At 45.0% G+C, this 17,522-nt stretch overlaps 1 protein-coding gene across 2 annotated transcripts; it reads left to right on the forward strand.

Moving 5' to 3' along the window:
- The first annotated feature begins 3,186 nt into the window (after positions 1-3,186).
- On the forward strand, positions 3,187-15,949 carry PPIE (peptidylprolyl isomerase E). 2 transcript variants are annotated; one of them, XM_016140080.2, is made up of 10 exons: positions 3,187-3,262; positions 4,296-4,394; positions 5,439-5,482; positions 5,946-5,972; positions 7,122-7,203; positions 7,706-7,806; positions 10,167-10,290; positions 11,688-11,873; positions 15,246-15,388; positions 15,554-15,949. In XM_016140080.2, exons 1-10 carry the CDS (start codon positions 3,232-3,234, stop codon positions 15,620-15,622), a joined length of 906 nt encoding a protein of 301 aa, XP_015995566.1. In that variant the 5' UTR covers positions 3,187-3,231; the 3' UTR covers positions 15,623-15,949. The 2 variants fall into 2 exon arrangements, with proteins under 2 accessions (XP_015995566.1, XP_015995567.1); XM_016140081.2 differs by lacking the exon at positions 3,187-3,262 and adding an exon at positions 3,557-3,745.
- The last annotated feature ends 1,573 nt before the right edge of the window (positions 15,950-17,522 follow it).

Raw genomic sequence — 17,522 nt, forward strand, 5'->3', positions numbered from 1 at the left:
GGTGTCTTATTTAAGAAACATTGCCAAATCCAAGAGACAGTTTTAATGTTTAATATTTTACTGTACATTGTTCAAGGCTGAATCCCACTGTTCGCAAATCTTTTTGTCTTATTAACCTCACCTACAGCTTCGTTCCAGAAAAAAAAAAAAAAGATAATTTGGAAAAGAAAAAGTCACATACAACTATATCCTTTTTTTCCCTTGTTTTGAATATACTGTTTAAATGCAGGAATCTGTAGTAACAGAAGGGTTAGACACGAACTGTGCTCAGAGTGAGTTTGAAAGGAGCACAAACCATTCTGAACCCCCAAGAACTCACTCTCCACACATGCGTGTATAGCCGAGTTTAAGTGTGCTGGGGGCCAACTGTGTAATTAAATTCCCAAGGTAGCTTTTACATAGAATACAATATTTATTAAGAATAAGTAATAAAATGTGTGAATTTGAGGCATATTCAAGAGTACTCGCAGTAATTGTTTCAACTTAAATTGTTAAAAAAAAATTTTCCCCAGGAGGAATATTTTGTAACTCATATTGTTCAGAGTTGTCTGAGCATGAGAATGATAAAACATGGCCAATTTTCTAGTTGTTTTATTCTCGTTTGAAAATTCTATACAGACAACAACTCTTTTGTTTGCACCCATAATAGACTGCTTCTACTGCTCTGCTCTTGATATGCTATGAGTTTTCTTTGAAAAATTGTTCTCAAAGTGTGCCTCCCCAGACAGCAGCTTCGATGACACCTGGGAATTTGTTAGTTCTCAGCTCGAACCTGGACCTACTAAATCAGCAACTAAGGGAGTAGAGCCCAGAACTCTATGTTTTAACACGCCCTCCAGATGATTCTGATATCTGCTCAAGTTCAGAATCACTGCCTGAGAATATGGAATCTGCCATACCTAGGACTAAAATCTAGGGCATTGGTGAATCCAGTGCCAGGAAGTGACAGTGTAAAGCAGGGAAGGGGCCACCACCTCTAGGTTCTGGCAGACCTGGACATCCGTCCCTCCTGCTACCAGTGAAGAAAAGTGTCCCTGGATAGCTGAGAGACTGTCTTAGCTTCTAGTTCTTTAAACAGTCTACATGAGACAACCATTGAATTAAAAGAAAACTCCTGGAGACTGTGGTTGCCAAAAACGATGGGCTTTAATTTGGCTTCTTTTTTTTTAGGGGTTCCCGCTGCTGTGTGGCACTTAGCACCTTGAGCTGTCACTCCACATAAATGTACCTCTAGTATTGGCAGCCACGTCCTGTGATTCAGCCTCTGCAAAAGAGGCCTGGGCACCCAATATGCTAAGAATAGAATTTTCCATTTCAACATTATTTAAAAGAAGCTTTTCTCTGCTTCATTCATCAGATATTAAAACTCCTCTAAATGCCAAGGATTTGTACAGTGGCCTGGAGTTATAGTGGTAAACTGACATGGTCTTGCTCTCAAAATGTTTTTTCTCTAGCAAGAGAAAGGGGATTTTAAAAAGTAGATACAAATTGTGCTAAGTGTGATCATGATGTTTAACGTCTCCCTTCAGAAATCCATGCGTCCCACTCTCCCATTCATTTTACCTACCTAACAGTCTCCAAAGAGTGGTTCCCAAAACTTAATGCCATGTGAAGAGATTTGACTACTTTCCATAGCCTCCAGGGAACTGCTTTTAGGCTTGAGATCATTACTGACCTTAAAGAAGTAGACTAGAGTATTTGAAGAGGGTGGTAGTAGGTTATAGAATAATTGTAACTGTTTTGATATGCATGTCCTTTGGCCCAGTCACTTTTGGGAATCCCTCCAAAGGAGTTAATGGAGTCTTTAGAAAAGAGCTAAACTGCCACTAAAGACAGTTACTACAACTTTGTATATTCAATAAACAAATTCAATACTGTTATTATTTGCTACTGTGAACAAATTACCTGAGCTCATTGGGTGTGATGGGTAAAATGGGGTGATAATCGGTACCCGAAAAAGTTTGTGAGGACTAAAAGTACATGGAATCGCTGACACAGAGCAGGTATGTTCTGTATGTGTTCATTTCACCTCCTCTTTCCCATCATATTGCATTTTATTATATCTGAATATATACATTTGAGAATTTATATAGTTTTTTCATATTTCCAACACTCCACTCTCAGTGGACTGAACTTACTCAGAGACTGTTACCTCTCTCCCGCCCTCTCCTGGCATTCTGAATGGCAGTATTCAGATATTGAATATTTGGTATGTCCTAACCTTTACCAGGTAAGGACTGGAGGGAGAAAGCCACCTTCAACTCTATCTTAGTCTCCTGGTCTCCAGGCTTCCCCCGAATCTTTTCTGGGCACATAGTCAGAGAGAGCCCATTTTAGAACATAAATGTGACCAGCTTCTCAAAGCCCCCAAAGCCTCCACATGGCTTACAGGGACCGGCCAGCTGTGGCCCCTACCCGCCTTACCTGCCTGATTTCATGTCAGCCCAGATTCCACCTTTCAGTTCCTTGGGTATTTAGAAGCTGTCTACTCTTTCTGAAATCCTTTTCCCTGCTTCCTTCTCTCTCTGGCTCCCCTTCTTTCAATTTCATCTTAAATGTAATCTCAGGGAATTCTTAATCTGCTGCTCTGTCTAAAATAAGTGGTCCCATTATTTTCTACCATGTATGTCAATCTGTGATTTATGTATTACAAGAGTCAGCACAGTTTTTTCTTAAAGAGCCAGATGGTAAATATTTTAGGCCTTGTGGGCCATAGGTCTCCTGCCCTTGTAAGTGTGAAAACAGTCACATATAATATTTAAAGGAATAAGCATGACTGTGTTCCCATAAAACTTTATGGACATTGAATTTCATACATTTTCACGAGTCACGAGATATTCTTGCTTTTAATTTTTCCCCCAGTATTTAAAACTGTAAAAATCATTCCTAGCTTATAGACTGTCCAAAAACAGGCAGCCAAGGGAGGCCTGCGGACCGTAGTTTGTTTATATTAACTTATTATTTGCGGTTCCCGGCTGTTTCCGCCCGGGAATCTTTCCAACAGCACTGAGCACCGGGATCATCTGGACCACGCCGCTAATCTCACCACGGTGCAGTCCTGCTGCGCCTGATGCTTACTAGGACAGGTTGGGCCCTCGCTGGAGTGGGCGGGGTCTACGAGCATCCGGACGCAGGGACAAGGCGGAGCGGAGGGGCGGGGTTGAGAGGGGGCGGGGCCATGGGAAGGAGGCGGGAGGGCGCCCGCTTCCGGAGAGAGAGCGCGCGAGCAAGATGGCCACTACCAAGCGTGTGCTGTACGTGGGTGAGCAAGTGCGGGCGCTAGCCAGGGTCTGGGTGAACCCGGTTTTAGTGAGGCTGGACGCGGAGGGCGGCGAGCAGCTTTCTCAGCGAGATCTATGGCTGTGTTGATTTGCTTCAGGGTGGTAGCCCAAGATGTGATCTTTCCTCTCCCTTCTAAGTCCACTAAGCTCTAACCGGAACACTTGCCTCCTGGGCACTGGGGATTGGTAGAGGAATATTATGGACTTCTGAATCCTCGCGCCCATTAATTTTACAAACATTAACTTGCAGCGATGGCTCAGCCCAGCCCTTGCCCTAAAGGAAGGGGTTCCCAGACTAGCCGGGTAGACTTGAGAATAATCTCTATCGGCAGTTTGATAAGCGCTTTAATGGGGACGAACAATGATGACATGGGCCTGGGTGCGGGGAGAAATGTCATCTGGAGAGGCGAGAACAAACTTTGAGGATGCAGTGACGCCGGAGCTGATGAGCTGGAATTAGCCAGGTAGCCAAAGTAGGAGCAAGTGTGTTTGCTGAAAGTGTGTTTGCTGAAAGTGTGTTTGCAAGAGCAAAAGCCCAAAGTGTGAAATAGCCTTACATTTGGGAGCGAGTAGGTCGCTGCGGGAAACCTAGGGAATTGGAGGAGTAGAGAGAAAGAGAAAGGAGAGGTGGTCAGGGCTCCGATTATGAAGAGCCTGCTAAGGAGTTTGTACCTTATCCTGAGGACGGTGGGAAACCTTTGAAGGAGTTTAAGCAGGGAAATGATGGGGTAAAATCTGCACGATCTCATTCTAATTGGCTGTGGAGGAGAGGGAGATCTGTTAAGAAGGTATTTCAGTCATCCTGAGGCTAAATGAGGGTCTTCAAGAAAGGTGAAGAGAGTAGTGTGTTTATTAAGTATAGATGAAGAAGTAGATTAGAGGAGTGCTTATGCATGTACCCAAAGGACTGGATGGAACCACCCCTCCCCTTGCCTAGAGCATGCTAACTGTGCTGCAGGGACTTCTCAAAGGAATGAAGGACGGTGGCTCAGAAGGCCTTTGGCTTCTTTGCAGGTGGACTTGCAGAGGAGGTGGACGACAAAGTTCTTCATGCTGCTTTTATTCCTTTTGGAGACATTACAGATATTCAGATTCCTCTAGATTATGAAACAGGTGAGTCCTTTTAGGGCCTCTCCTGTTCAGAATTCTCCTACTGGGAAAAGAACTTAAAAGAAAAATTTAAAGTCCTACTACATTGTATTATATGGTTAGTATACACCAAAGTTCTGAAGGGTGCCTCAGTAGGGCAGCATAACAGTGATCTTGATGCAGAAGGAATGTTCTGAGGTTTGTGGTTGTGAACTGTAACAACTTTGCAGAGTCCCATCTGTTGGATTTGAAATAAAGCAGAATTTACCCAGTAGGAAGATAGATTTTGAGGTACATGGGGCTCAAAATGGACCTGACTGTTGTTTCAAACTACCTACTGGGTACCCCAGCACACCTGCTCCCTTCTCAGCAGCTGGAAAGCCTAGCCCCAACATTGGGGACTTGGCCTCTGCACACCTTTAATAGATATGACAGTTACAGTTCAGTTTTCTATTTTACCTTTATTGTCATTTTTGAGATCAGCATTTTAGGTCCAGCTCAGTCACTGACCCTGCATTATTATTAGCATGGTCTTTCAACTCTCTGCACCTAGGATCTTTAACTGTGAAAAACAAAAAGGTTATATTGGTTCTCTAAGGTCAGTAGGTTAATTAAATTAACCCTTCTGTGTTTGGTCTTTCTAGGTAGATCAGCATTTTTCCGAGAAGAAAGAATGAGCATCCTTTTTTGGGTTTTAGGATTCACACTTCATGTATAGCTGATGCTCATAATATGTATTTGGAATGAATATCTTGATAGGTTGAATGACTTCGCTGTTCTAGTTGCTTTGCATGCAAAGGTTAAGATTTTAATTTGGCCTTGTTAGCAGAATTGAATGCTTATTTTAAAGATTAAAAGTATAGTTCATTATTTAGTTATAGTCACTAAAAAGCTTAATATTGCTTGAAATGCTGTTTAAACTAGAAAGAATTAAAGAATGAGATTTCTTCTTCCAAAATAGTGATTGGGTTGAATTTCTAATATCTAGATATGACGTGTGACTGGCTTCACTTTCCTTGTGATTATCTGTTTTTTTCCCATTACTCTAAATGTCTTCTGTTTTTTCAGAAAAACACCGAGGATTTGCTTTTGTTGAATTTGAGTTGGCAGAGGTGAGAAAATTCTGCGTTACCTATATTTCATCTTTGGCTTGTGTTAGTGTTATTACTGATCACAGAGGGAGTTGTTCTCCATTTGGTTAGGTTTCTGGGCCTCATGCTGATGCTTTCAGAGAGACAAGAAGTACTGTTTGAAGAAAAACTTCCCTCACTTAAATTTTAGGCTGTGGTTCACATCTCAGACCCGCCCCTCTTGCTCTGCAGAGTTCCTGCAGCCCTGCTCCTTGTGCATTCTTGCCTGGCAGCACTGGTGATCATTTCTTATGCCTTTCGCCAGATGGCTAATTGCTGTACCATCAGCTCTGGAGTCAGCTAGGAAGCGCTCTTTGTTAGACACATGCACAACCTAGGCAGTAAATATAGAAATGACTTTTTTTTTTTTTTTTTTTTTTTTGCTACTGAGTATGTATTTAGACACTGCAGGAAGCTAAACTTGTACCTTGTCTTTTCTTGGCAGGATGCTGCAGCAGCTATTGACAACATGGTAGGGCTGAGAATCTTCATTCTTACTAAAGCTATTTTTGGTGGTACAGAGGGTTCGTGTTCATATTATTGGTTTGCTGAACCTCCGAAGTTGCAAGGTTGCATGGGGAAGTAAAAATTGTCATATGGAAATATTCATTCTGAATTACTCACTTAGAAGATTAATCCTTAAACATCCTTCCCCATTTAACAATAATATAAATCCTAATCATCTTTATTGGCTAATCTCTCCCTGGCTACCCCATGTCTAGGATAATAAATTGCAAACACTATGCAAAGTGATTGCACAGGGAAATTTTATATTTTGCAAAAGAGGCAGAATTTCTTTTCACGAAGCATTAGACTGGTTAACATTTGAGAAGAAAAATTCAGTAAGAATAATGCCAGGGGGTGCTACTGACACACATGACCTGAATGTCTTGGAGAAAATGATGCCGCTCTTGAGAGTTTGTGTCCTCTTTGAGATCCTTGTGATTTTCATGTCAGCGATGGTGTGCAAGATGTCATACTGTAGTGTTGATAGAATTGTGTTGGAAAAAAATACTGCATATTAATCAGCACCTGTTACATCTTTGTTCTACAAATTAGTGTGTAGTTAAACCTGAATTTTACCTATAAGAAATTTATTTTTATTATTTTTTGTTTCATCACAATAAAGTCTCAGTTAGACCTTTTTTTCTACACTTTTTACCATGAAATTTTCTTCACCGCTCTGAGTAGATTCACGTTAAGTGACCGTTCTTGGTACCAGCTATCTTTGGATAGTCAGTTTCTGCTCTAGTCCTGGTTTCTGTTACCCATTAACCACACGTATTCATCAGCTCTCAGAGAGATTATTTCTCTCCATTTCAGAGCTGACCTTGACTTTTGAAGGTGAGTTCAGGTACTTGGAAACTACAGTTACAATTTCAGAGCACTCTGAACCCGGAGTTACTTTTGTTGGCATGGTTCTTGGTATTGTAGAAAGGAGATGTGTGATGCCTCCTGGGAGGAAATTCCTTGCACCCCAAGGGCTGCTTTTTGGTGGGTGCAGATTTGCTGTTAGGGCCTCAGGGATTAAGGGAGAGCGAGTCATGAGCATGTCTCAGATGTGTCAGAAGCAAATGGAAAAGCAGTCTGACTTTAGGTGCTGGATTTTCAATCTTTTCAGAATGAATCTGAACTCTTTGGACGGACAATTCGAGTCAATTTGGCCAAACCAATGAGGATTAAGGAAGGTTCTTCCAGACCAGGTGAGTGGGGACAAGCACACATTCCCCATCACATCCTCCAGTGTGGCCTTAGTTGCGTTTTTTCTCCCTATTTCCATAGAAGTAGGTGTTGAGTGCTACTCCTGGTGGGCAGGAGTAAAGGATGATTCACATGGGTGAAGGACATGTGCCACCTTTGTGGTAAATGAATGAAAAGAGTTTGAGCTTGTTCAGGCAGTTGTTTCCATTATGAGAGAAACCCTGCCTGATCTCTTATCTTTCCCAGTTTTCTTGTTCCTGGGGTGCGCCACCAAGGGGCTGGAACCAGCAAGGCTACACTTTTCCATTTGGCATAGCTTTTCACTTAGACCTGCTGAGCTGTACTTCAGGGCCAGCATTCCCAACAGGAACTTTCCTTGCCCTTGGGAGTTCCTAGAGCAGAATCCTCTGGCTGAGTGTGTTCCAGTTTGCTGACCAAAGCAGCTAATTAGCAGTTGCCTGATAGCTCAAATCTCTTAACATTGGTTTGATTCTTTCCCTTCAGTTTGGTCAGATGATGACTGGTTGAAGAAGTTTTCTGGGAAGACCCTGGAAGAGAATAAAGAAGAAGAAGGCTCAGAGCCTCCCAAGGCAGAAACCCAGGAGGTGAGATCGAAGGCGTGTGCTTCTAGAGAAGAGGCTGGCACTTACCACAGGAGACTTTTTAAGCTCTTGTGGAAATTTGCAAATATATATACAAAAGCAAAGAGAATAAAAAATTAACTCAGTACTTTGGTGAAGGCCTCTCATCCTTGTGCTCTGCGTCATGAGCTTCTCAGCTCCTCTCAGGTACTGCTTCATGATTGGCAGCTGTCAAGGAGGAAGCCTGAGGTGAGGACCTGTAGTGAGTGCTCCTCTTCATCCCTCCTGATCAGCCCTCCTCTTTTACTGAAGCATTCAGCACAAGGCTCACTGTCTTCCTCTTCTGTCCTTGAGGGCTGATAGGACAGGATAATGGTACTATCCCTTCCATCTGTACACAGGTTCGAGGTCCTCTCTTCTTCAGAGAACCTCTCCTTGGCACTTTCTCCTGATTCTCCCCATCTTTCTCTGGCCATTGCTTCTTAGGCCTCCCCTCCTTACAAACATTGTTGCTTTGTTGACTCATGGCATCGTTCTTTACTCTCTGCCACACAGTGGCAGTCAGTCTGATTTTTTCGCAGCCTCTGGTCTGCTGTAACTTTCCTGGTCTCTATTTCTAGTGTTGAGCTACAGACATTGCTGCTGTCTCACAGGCAGCTTAAAGTTATCTGAAGTAGATGCCCTCCCTTCACTAATCCTGTTCTTCCTGTGTTCTCAAGCTTGTTAATTTGCCACCGTCCATCTACATGTTGACCTCAGCCAGAAATTTGGATGCAAAGCAGAGCACATAAATGGCCCTCATAGTCAGTGGAGTAATCCTGGGTCATCCTAGACCCCTTTTTAAAATAGAGAAAATACATCATCGTGTTCTAAGTTTTTCTCTTAAATCTTCTTGAATCCCTTCTCCCCAGTTGTTCCATTGTCCCAGTTTAGCCTACTGAGGAAAAAGAACCAGGGCTCAAATCCATTTGGATAATTGCAACAGCTTCCTAATTAGTCTTCTGACTACAGTCTTGCTGTCCTCCAGTCTTTCATAAAGACAGCTAGAATGGTCTTTTTAAAGCACAAGACAATATCTGACTCTCCTGCAGAGACCTTTTTGGTGACTCCCCTATCACCTGTCCCATGAGATAAAGTCCAGAGGGGCTCTCCAAGTTCTTGATGCTGCCCACCTCGCCAGTCTCAGTTCCACCTCTTCATATTGTGGTCTCCACTTTACACTCTGTATTTCCCTGTATATCTTTGCTTTTGTACAGACAATTCAAGTGCTTATTGCCTTTCCCTTTCTAGGCAGCAAACTCTGAGAATAGTGGCTTTGTATTATGCATCTTGTTAATAAAAATGTAAGGTGGGGTAAGGTGATTAAGAGCATGGACTGGGTATAAAAAAAAAAAAGAAAAAAGAAAACTGAGAAACAAAACAAAAAGCATGGACTGGGGAGAGGGGACTGAGTAGTTTAGGTTTGAATTCCAGCTTCACTACTTACCAGCTCTATGATCCTGGGCAACTTACTGGACTTCATTGTGTCTCAGTTCCTCATCTATAAAATGGAGATAATTGTCCTGATCTCAAGGGCGATTATGAGGACTTAATGAGCTAATATACATAGAACATAGAATACTACCCTGTACATAGCAAGTGCCATGTATTTGCTGCTACTACTATCCTACTGCTGCTGTTAGCAGCAATTGACGGTAATGGTGTCCTCAGTGCCCAGCGTAATACCTCAGCACGTTTGTTAAACTGAACCACAGACAAATTACAAACATTCGACTTTTTTCTTTAGAGCAAAAGTCATGGCTGTATTAAATGTCCCCTTGTCCCCTGCTTAGCTTCGTCTGCTTAGGGTGTAGAGCCAGGCCCCAGCCTTCTCCATTGTCTTCTGAGCACTATGGCCCAAACTGGAAGGCTGCCCTCCTTGCTGCCATTGTAGCCAGCCCATAGATATGCAGGGCTAAGCATAGAAGGAAGTGATGTTACATGCATGGATCTGTTTAATTGGACTAAGGTGAGTGACTTGAGCTGGGGTTTGACGATGTTGAGAGTTGTGTATTGTGAGCCAGAAAAGTGTTGTTGTGTGACTGCAGAGCAGGGTGAAGCAAGCCCAGGTGTCTGAGGGCGAGTGTGATGAGATAACGTGCCCGCGGGGTGGGGCTCAAGTTGGGTAGTGCTGAGATCTCCTTTCCCTAGGTGTCCAGCTGGGTGCTGTGGCCATGGCCTCTTTCTTCTGCAGCCCCATCAGGGCCCAAGGCCTTCCCTGTCAGCACCTCGCTCCAGCCTGCTCACTGCAGTTGGGCTCTGGGCGCATGCTCAGAAGAGTACTCGCTGTCCTACTCAGGGACTCAAGGAGTCCTCTCTAAACTAATGGTGTCTTCCACGCCTAGGGAGAGCCCACTGCAAAAAAGGCCCGGTCGAATCCTCAGGTGTACATGGACATCAAGATTGGGAACAAGCCAGCCGGCCGCATCCAGATGCTCCTGCGTTCAGACGTCGTCCCCATGACAGCAGGTGGGCAGGACTCCATTCAGGACGGCCAAGAAGCTGGTGGCTGACACCGAGCCTTGCCAAGGTTCTTGATGCCTTGGTTCTTATGCCCTCAACATCGCTTCTAACCTGAGTAAATTTGATCCTGAGATCTAGTAAGATCTATTCAGAGCAGGTGTTTTTGAGGCTTCATAAGTGCCGGTTTACTATTTTTAAATATTTTTCGTAAAAAATATAATAAATATGTTTTTATTTAAAAAGAAAAAGAACATCTCACACATAGATTCCAAAAATATTGAAGGCAGTACATTTAAAACTTGTCTTTTTCTCCTATCTACATCCAGTCCTCCTAGAATACTGTTAACTGACAGGTTCTTGAGTTTGTTAAATATTGACTTCTGTTTAATCTAAATTTCATTATATAGACATATAAAGTCAATTTCACAAAGTGTATTTTGATAAAACAGTGGAAATCAGCTGCCCAGTCCCCAGGTGCTGTCCTCGTACCCTCCCTCACCACCAGCACCATGTGCCCCTCTTCAGAGGCAGCCAATTTCAACTCTTAGCTGACACATTTGGTTTTAACCTCAATATTGGTAGATAACACATTTATGTTGGTGCTTCCTGGTCTTTTCATGCTAGACATTATCTATTGGCTTCCTACTTCAGAAGATAAAGAGAGTAATCTGGATTATCCAGGTGCCTAATACATTCACAAGCCTATAACCTGAGAACCTTTCCCACTTGTCATTTTCTATGTATCATAGCCATCCTAGTAGATGTGAAGTGGTATCTCACTGTGGTTTTGATTTACATTTCCCTAATGACTAATGTTGAGCATCTTTTCATGTGCTTCACTGGCTCTTTGTAAATCTTCTTTGGAGAATTATTCCAGTCTTTTGCCCGTTTATTAATTGGGTTGTTTGCCTTTTTGTTGTTGAGTTGTAGGAGCTCATTATATGTTCTGGATATTAAACCCTTATCAGATGTGATTTGCAGATATTTTCTCCCATTATATGAGTTGCCTTTCTACTCGAAGATTGTCCTTTGATGCATAAAAGTTTTTAATTTTGACGAAGTCTAATTTATCTGTTTCTCTTTTGTTACCAGTGCTTTTATTGTCATATTTAAGGACCATCCCAAACCCAAAGTCACAAAGATTCGCCCATGTTTTCTTTTTAACATTCTGGATTTTTAAAAAAGAAAATCACTCTACCAAATTGGTGAATTTATTATGGGGCGGAACTAGAATGCCTGTATTCACTCCTCCTTTAACCAGAATTTCATGTAGTCTTTTAAGATTTTAAAAGAAGACTTAAACAAACGTAGCATAGCTTTCAGAGTCTAGTTAGAGGGAAGTTTTATTTGTTTGTTTGTTTGTTTGTTTTTAACCCGAACACCTTGTCCTTTCTCAACCCCAGAGAATTTCCGTTGCCTGTGCACCCACGAGAAGGGCTTTGGCTTCAAGGGGAGCAGCTTCCACCGCATTATCCCCCAGTTCATGTGCCAGGGTGGCGATTTCACCAACCACAATGGCACTGGGGGCAAGTCCATCTACGGGAAGAAATTTGATGATGAGAACTTTATCCTCAAACACACAGGACCAGGTAGTACCCCATCAGTGGGTGGTGACGAGTGGGGCTGGGCTGGGGCAGGATGGCTGTGCAGGGTGGATGATGAGCTGTGGTTCTGGCTGAGGGGTTGAGGGACTGGAGGAGACCCAATCAGTTCACAGAGGAGAAGCGTTCAGCCTGGCTAGAGTAGTGTAAGCTTGCTTCCATTCATACGCTATCCATCCTTCCACCATGTCCATACTCCCTGTTATCCTAGCTTGGGTTCTGTGATTTCTCATTGTACGCTCACTCTTATTGCCTCAACCCAACTGCCGCCTCTCTTTGTCAGACTTACTCAGTAAAAAATTTCAGTGGGTAGTCCCCTAGCAACTAAAGAAAAACACAGAACTATACTAAACGGTCCCACTTGAGGTTTCTGACTCTAGTTCATCAGGGACCCTGGGCAGCCTTATTAGGTTTTCCTCATTAATCCATAGTCCCAATCAGAGACGATGGTTCCATTCCTTCTTTCACTGCTGAAGCCTCCACATTGCCCTCTGCCTCAGCTAATGGATGGCCTCCTGCATTTCTTCACACATGCTCTGACTTCTCTCTGAGGCCTGGAATGGGCTGTCTTCCGCAGGCCAGCCCCCCTGCTTGTGGCCTGGACCTCATCCCCTCACCCCTACTTAGGGACCTGGCTTCCGCAGTCGTTCGCCCTTGCTGCCTTGTATCCTCCATCCCCGTGCTCTGCTAGAGCAGCCCATCATAAAAGCATGTGGTATCAGTCTTTGAAAATACCATCCTTTGACTCATATCCCCCTTAGCTATCACCCATGCCTCTCATACCTTTCTAAACGAAACTTCTTGAAAAAATTGTGTAGACCCCCTGCTTTCTGTTCTCTCTATCCTCCTCTAGCCAGACTTCTAGCCACACCTCTCCGCACCTCTTACCAACAGGCACCTCTCGGCCTCATGTTACTCCACCTCCCAGCAGCATTTACACCGCTAACCCCTGCTTCTTGAATCTTTCTTCACTTGGCTGGCAGGCCTCCTCTCCCTTCTAGTTTTCTTTTTATCTAATTGACTACTTTTGCTCAGTCTTTGCTCTCCTCCTTTTCCTGACCCCCAAAAACATAAGTGGCCCAGAGCTCAGTCTTTGTCCCCATAGAAGCCCATTGCCCCCTTTTTCTGATAGCTTATAATTTCCTTCTTATTGTGCTGAAACAGAATTCATAGATGATTATCCTACCTCCTGACATAATTGTTTTAAAAATATTCCGTAACTAATAGAAACAAACTTCGAAGGAAAATGAGTTGTAATAGAAGAATTTGGGTTTTCATAGGTAAAAGTTCAAGCACAACTAAACCAGATGACAAAGAATTATTCAGGTGCAGCAACTAGAAATGCAGGCCGCTGTGTAGACCAGCAGCTTGAACACCAGGGGTAGCATTACTGTTGGTGACATGATTTTGTGGAGTGGTAAATATAGTTGGTTAAATTCTCAGTTAAACAAAGGACAGTATTCTCTTGATAATAGTTGCCAAAAACAAAAACAGAAAACTTTGGTCTTAAATATATGATGGAATTAGGTTTTAGGTGCAGAAAATTGTAAATAGATCTTCCACCCACACCATTGTCTGGTAGGACATTTCAAAGTCTAAGAAGATACAGGACAGTTTCTCATTTTGTAAGATATTGTAGAACATGCAGCATTCCAGGCCTCCCAACCCACTAATGCCAGTAGCAATCCATAATATTTCTGATATTCAAAAATACATTTAAATTTCCAAGGGGTCCCTGGGGATAGGACCGACACCATTGAGAACCACTGACCCAGGCAGAGTTCCAGTCTCAGGTCTCTCGGTCACATCTGCAAGTTCATCTGCCCACATTTCCATCTCCGTGCCAGTCCCTCCATGGGGAGAAGACACCCCACGCTTCTCAGGCCCTCATAGCTCTTGCTCTCCTCCCCCAAACTCTTCTCCCCCTTCCCTATTTCAGTCAGTGACACCACCGTCCACCGAGCCCACTAGTCAGAAACTTAGGACTCATCCTTGACCCCGCTCCTCCATCACCCAAACGTCAGGCCCACCTGTCTTCAGGTCACCTCCTGGTCTGGCCGCTCTCTCCCCGCACCCCCACCCCCAGGTTCCTGCGCGCTCACTCCCTGTTCCTGCTCTTGCCTCTTCGCCCTCGTAGTCTGATCTCCGAGGGGTAGTCAGAGCGAACCTTATAAACAGAAGTCCCATCACATCGCTCTGCTGACAGCCCCTTGTGGCCACATCACTCGTAGGATCTGGTCCTGTGGGGCCCACTGACCTGGCACCTCCCCATGATCGCTGACTGCGTGCTCTGCCCCGTGCGTCCCGTCCCCACTGCAGTCCCCCTGTTCCTCACACACCCAGGGCCTCGGCAGATGCCGGGTCCTCTCCTGGAGCGTCCGTCCTCTGGTTCCCACACGGTTCACCCCTCGCTTCCTTCAGGTGTCACACGCGGGTCACCTCGTCTGAGGGGCCTGCCCTGACCTCCCTCTAAATGGGCTTTCCTGTCGTCTCATTCTTTTTAGTCAACTTCATTTTTTATCACACTTATTACTTGAAATTATGGTACAAATTTGTTTTTCGTGTTGATTTTCTGTCTCCCTTCTGAGAATGTCAGCCTCGTGAGGGCAGGACGCAGGCTCTTTTCAGCACTGTGCTCTGGAACAGCGTCTGACACATAGCGAACACACAATAAGTATTTGACTGTGTAAAACAGGTATTCCCAGGGCCGGTCTGTCATGTGTCAGACACCCTGTTCTCCTCTGGCATTGAGAGTAGAAGGGGACACAGACCCCATCCAAAGGGAGCACATGGCACAGAGGCCCAGCCATGAGTGGGCTTTCTCACCGCCACAGGTCAGCTGCAGCTCCTCCTGCCCCTCAGCCCCACCACACCTGGGCCTTTTAGACTAAACTCAGACGGCACCTCCACCAGAAAGCCTTCCACGACAGTGACGCCAGCCTACACGATACATTCACACACACTCTTACGTGACTGCCCCTTGTGCTTCCGTTCCCCGCACAGATGTCTGTATCAGTGGGCTTCGCTGTGTTGTGGCCGTCACAGCGCAGTTCTCCTGAGTGATTTTCCCAGAGTGATTTTTACCCTAGACAGTGAGCTCCACCAGAGCTGGGACCAGTGTCACCAGGGCTCAGCAGCGGACAATAAATATTTGTTGAATGAACGAATGAATGAAAAGACAAACCAGTATCAAATGATTAAAATGATGCTGATTATCATTTTATCGACTATCATTTGAGTGACAGACAAGGCATCTGCATGGTCTGTACATCCTGGAGTCTGCCTGGCTGAAGGGTGGTTGGCAGTATGACCATTCGTACCCTGGGTGGAGGTAGCTGACATGCTCCTTCTGTCCCCCAGGCCTGCTCTCCATGGCCAACTCTGGCCCAAACACCAATGGCTCCCAGTTCTTCCTGACGTGTGACAAGACGGATTGGCTGGATGGCAAGCACGTGGTATTTGGGGAGGTCACAGAAGGCCTGGATGTCTTGCGGCAGATTGAGGTGAGTGGCCGCCCGGGCCCTTGATGCACAGCCCGGTGGGAGAGCTGGAGTGGGCGCCCTGTGTCCTGGAGAGAGGGGCCGAGGCTGCCTCTGCTCAGGCTGGGAGCTGGGGGCTATCCCTGAGCCACCTTTTAATCTTTCCCCTCTTCTGTTCCACCCACAAAGGCCCAGGGCAGCAAGGACGGAAAGCCAAAGCAGACGGTGATCATCTCCGACTGTGGGGAGTACGTGTGAGAGGCACGTTCTCTACGCTGCCCCTGCGTATCCAGGAGCAGTCAGCCCGGGGAACCAGCACGCGAGGGTGTCCCGTTAAGCAGGGGTCTGTGTCATGGCCCTTTGCAGGGTCAGCTTGGAGCAGCTCCTCTGCAGGCATGGCCTGGATTCCTCTGGCTCTTTCCCAAGCGAGACTGTGGGCCTGGGAGCCAGCGCGGGCACCAAGCCACTCTCCCCGCTGTGGACGGCTGTGCATGGCTGTTGCAGCTTTGCTGTGAGGGCGTCCCCTGGGCCCACCAGTGTGTCTTCTGGATGTTTCCTGTGGTAAAATAAATTCTAGTTCCTATACTGCTGCCTCAAGCTAGTTCCTGGGAAATGTCAGAGGCTGCATCTATGGCCAAGGTAGGCAGGTGAGGGAATAGGGCATAGTGTCTTCTTCACAACTTTTTTTTCCATCCTTGGGTGTATTCCCTGAGATGCCAGGGGATGTATCTTCAAGCCAGATATCCTTATCAGACCATTGTCAGGACAACGGAAATCAAAGATATTGGGAAAGTTCCCATCTGCTGCCCATACTCCTAAACTCAAGCTGTTCAGTAGTAGCCAGCAAACTTATCAGTCTCAATGATTCATTTATTTATTCAGTTTTATTCTACAGAATTTAAAAAACGAAACTTATAACTCAAACTGCCTTCTCTATGCCAGGTACTTTGCTTATTTGTCAGACAGGAGGTCAGCACATTACGCAGGCTTAATCCAGCCTGCTGACTATTTTTATGAATAAAGTTTTATTGGAACACAGCCATATCCATTGTTTATGTAGTGTCTATGGCTGCTTTCTCACTATAGTGGCATTGTTGAGTATCTGGCAACAGACATTAAATAGTCTCAATATTGGAGTTTTCCAGATATACAGAATCAATAGGAGTGTGTGTGTGTGTAGAGGGAGAGATTCATTTTAAGGAATTGCTTTGCAATTGTGGGAGCTGGCAAGTCTGAAATCTGCAGGGCAGACCAGCAGGCTGGAGACCCAGGGAAGAGTTGAATTTGCAGTTCAAGTCCACAGGCCGTCTGGAAGCAGAATTCCTCCTGCCTTGTGTGAGGCCTTTGCTGCCAGGGCTTCTCCTGGGCTCACCAGTGTGGCTCCTGGACATTTCTTCTGATTCAGTAAATTCTAGTTTGTTTTACCAGATATAAAAATCCCTGGAAACACTGGTGACCTCAGTCTGTTCTCTCTTGAGGCCTTCAACTGATTGCATGAAGCCGCCTGCATTATAGAGGGTAATCTGCTTTACTTTAACTCTACTGATTTAAATGTTAATCACGTCTTGAAAAATACCTTCACAGCAACATCTGGACTAGTGTGTGATTAAAAACTGGACACTGTGGCCTAGCCAAGTTGACACATAAAAATATTTACTACCTGAAACTTTACAGAAAATTGCTGGCCCCTGAATGAGACAAATGGTCCCACCCCATGCTGAATGCTGAGCTCACAGTCTGGTCCTACTGTGTGCAGCCACTGTTTAGGCTGGCTTCTCTCCACTCCCCCTCCATGTGGCTTTGAAGATCAGTTACCTATGGAAGACTCCAAACAAGGACTGAGCCCTATAGCCACTGGGCACCTCCCTGTGAGTTGGGTTACTCAAGCCATTCAGAATCCACCGGACTAGGCTTTTTCATCTTGAGTTGAGATCTGAATGGGCCAGAAGGCAGGAGGGGCCTGCTGCCCTCTGGTCCTGCAACCCAGGACAGCTCCTGCTGGGGGCTGATGGCATTCTGGCCCTGCCTTTGGCTCCCGTGTACCAAATGGACTGCCTGCTCCCAGCTGAGCTCCCTGTGTTGCAGTTGGCCAGTTTTCTGTTTCCTTGTGACTGAGATGTACCACATGGTTACCGTGAGCTTCCAAGAGACCATCCAT

The sequence above is a fragment of the Rousettus aegyptiacus genome, unplaced genomic scaffold (genome assembly GCF_014176215.1).
Source record: "Rousettus aegyptiacus isolate mRouAeg1 unplaced genomic scaffold, mRouAeg1.p scaffold_m13_p_1, whole genome shotgun sequence".
In the NCBI taxonomy this organism is placed as follows: domain Eukaryota; kingdom Metazoa; phylum Chordata; class Mammalia; order Chiroptera; family Pteropodidae; genus Rousettus; species Rousettus aegyptiacus.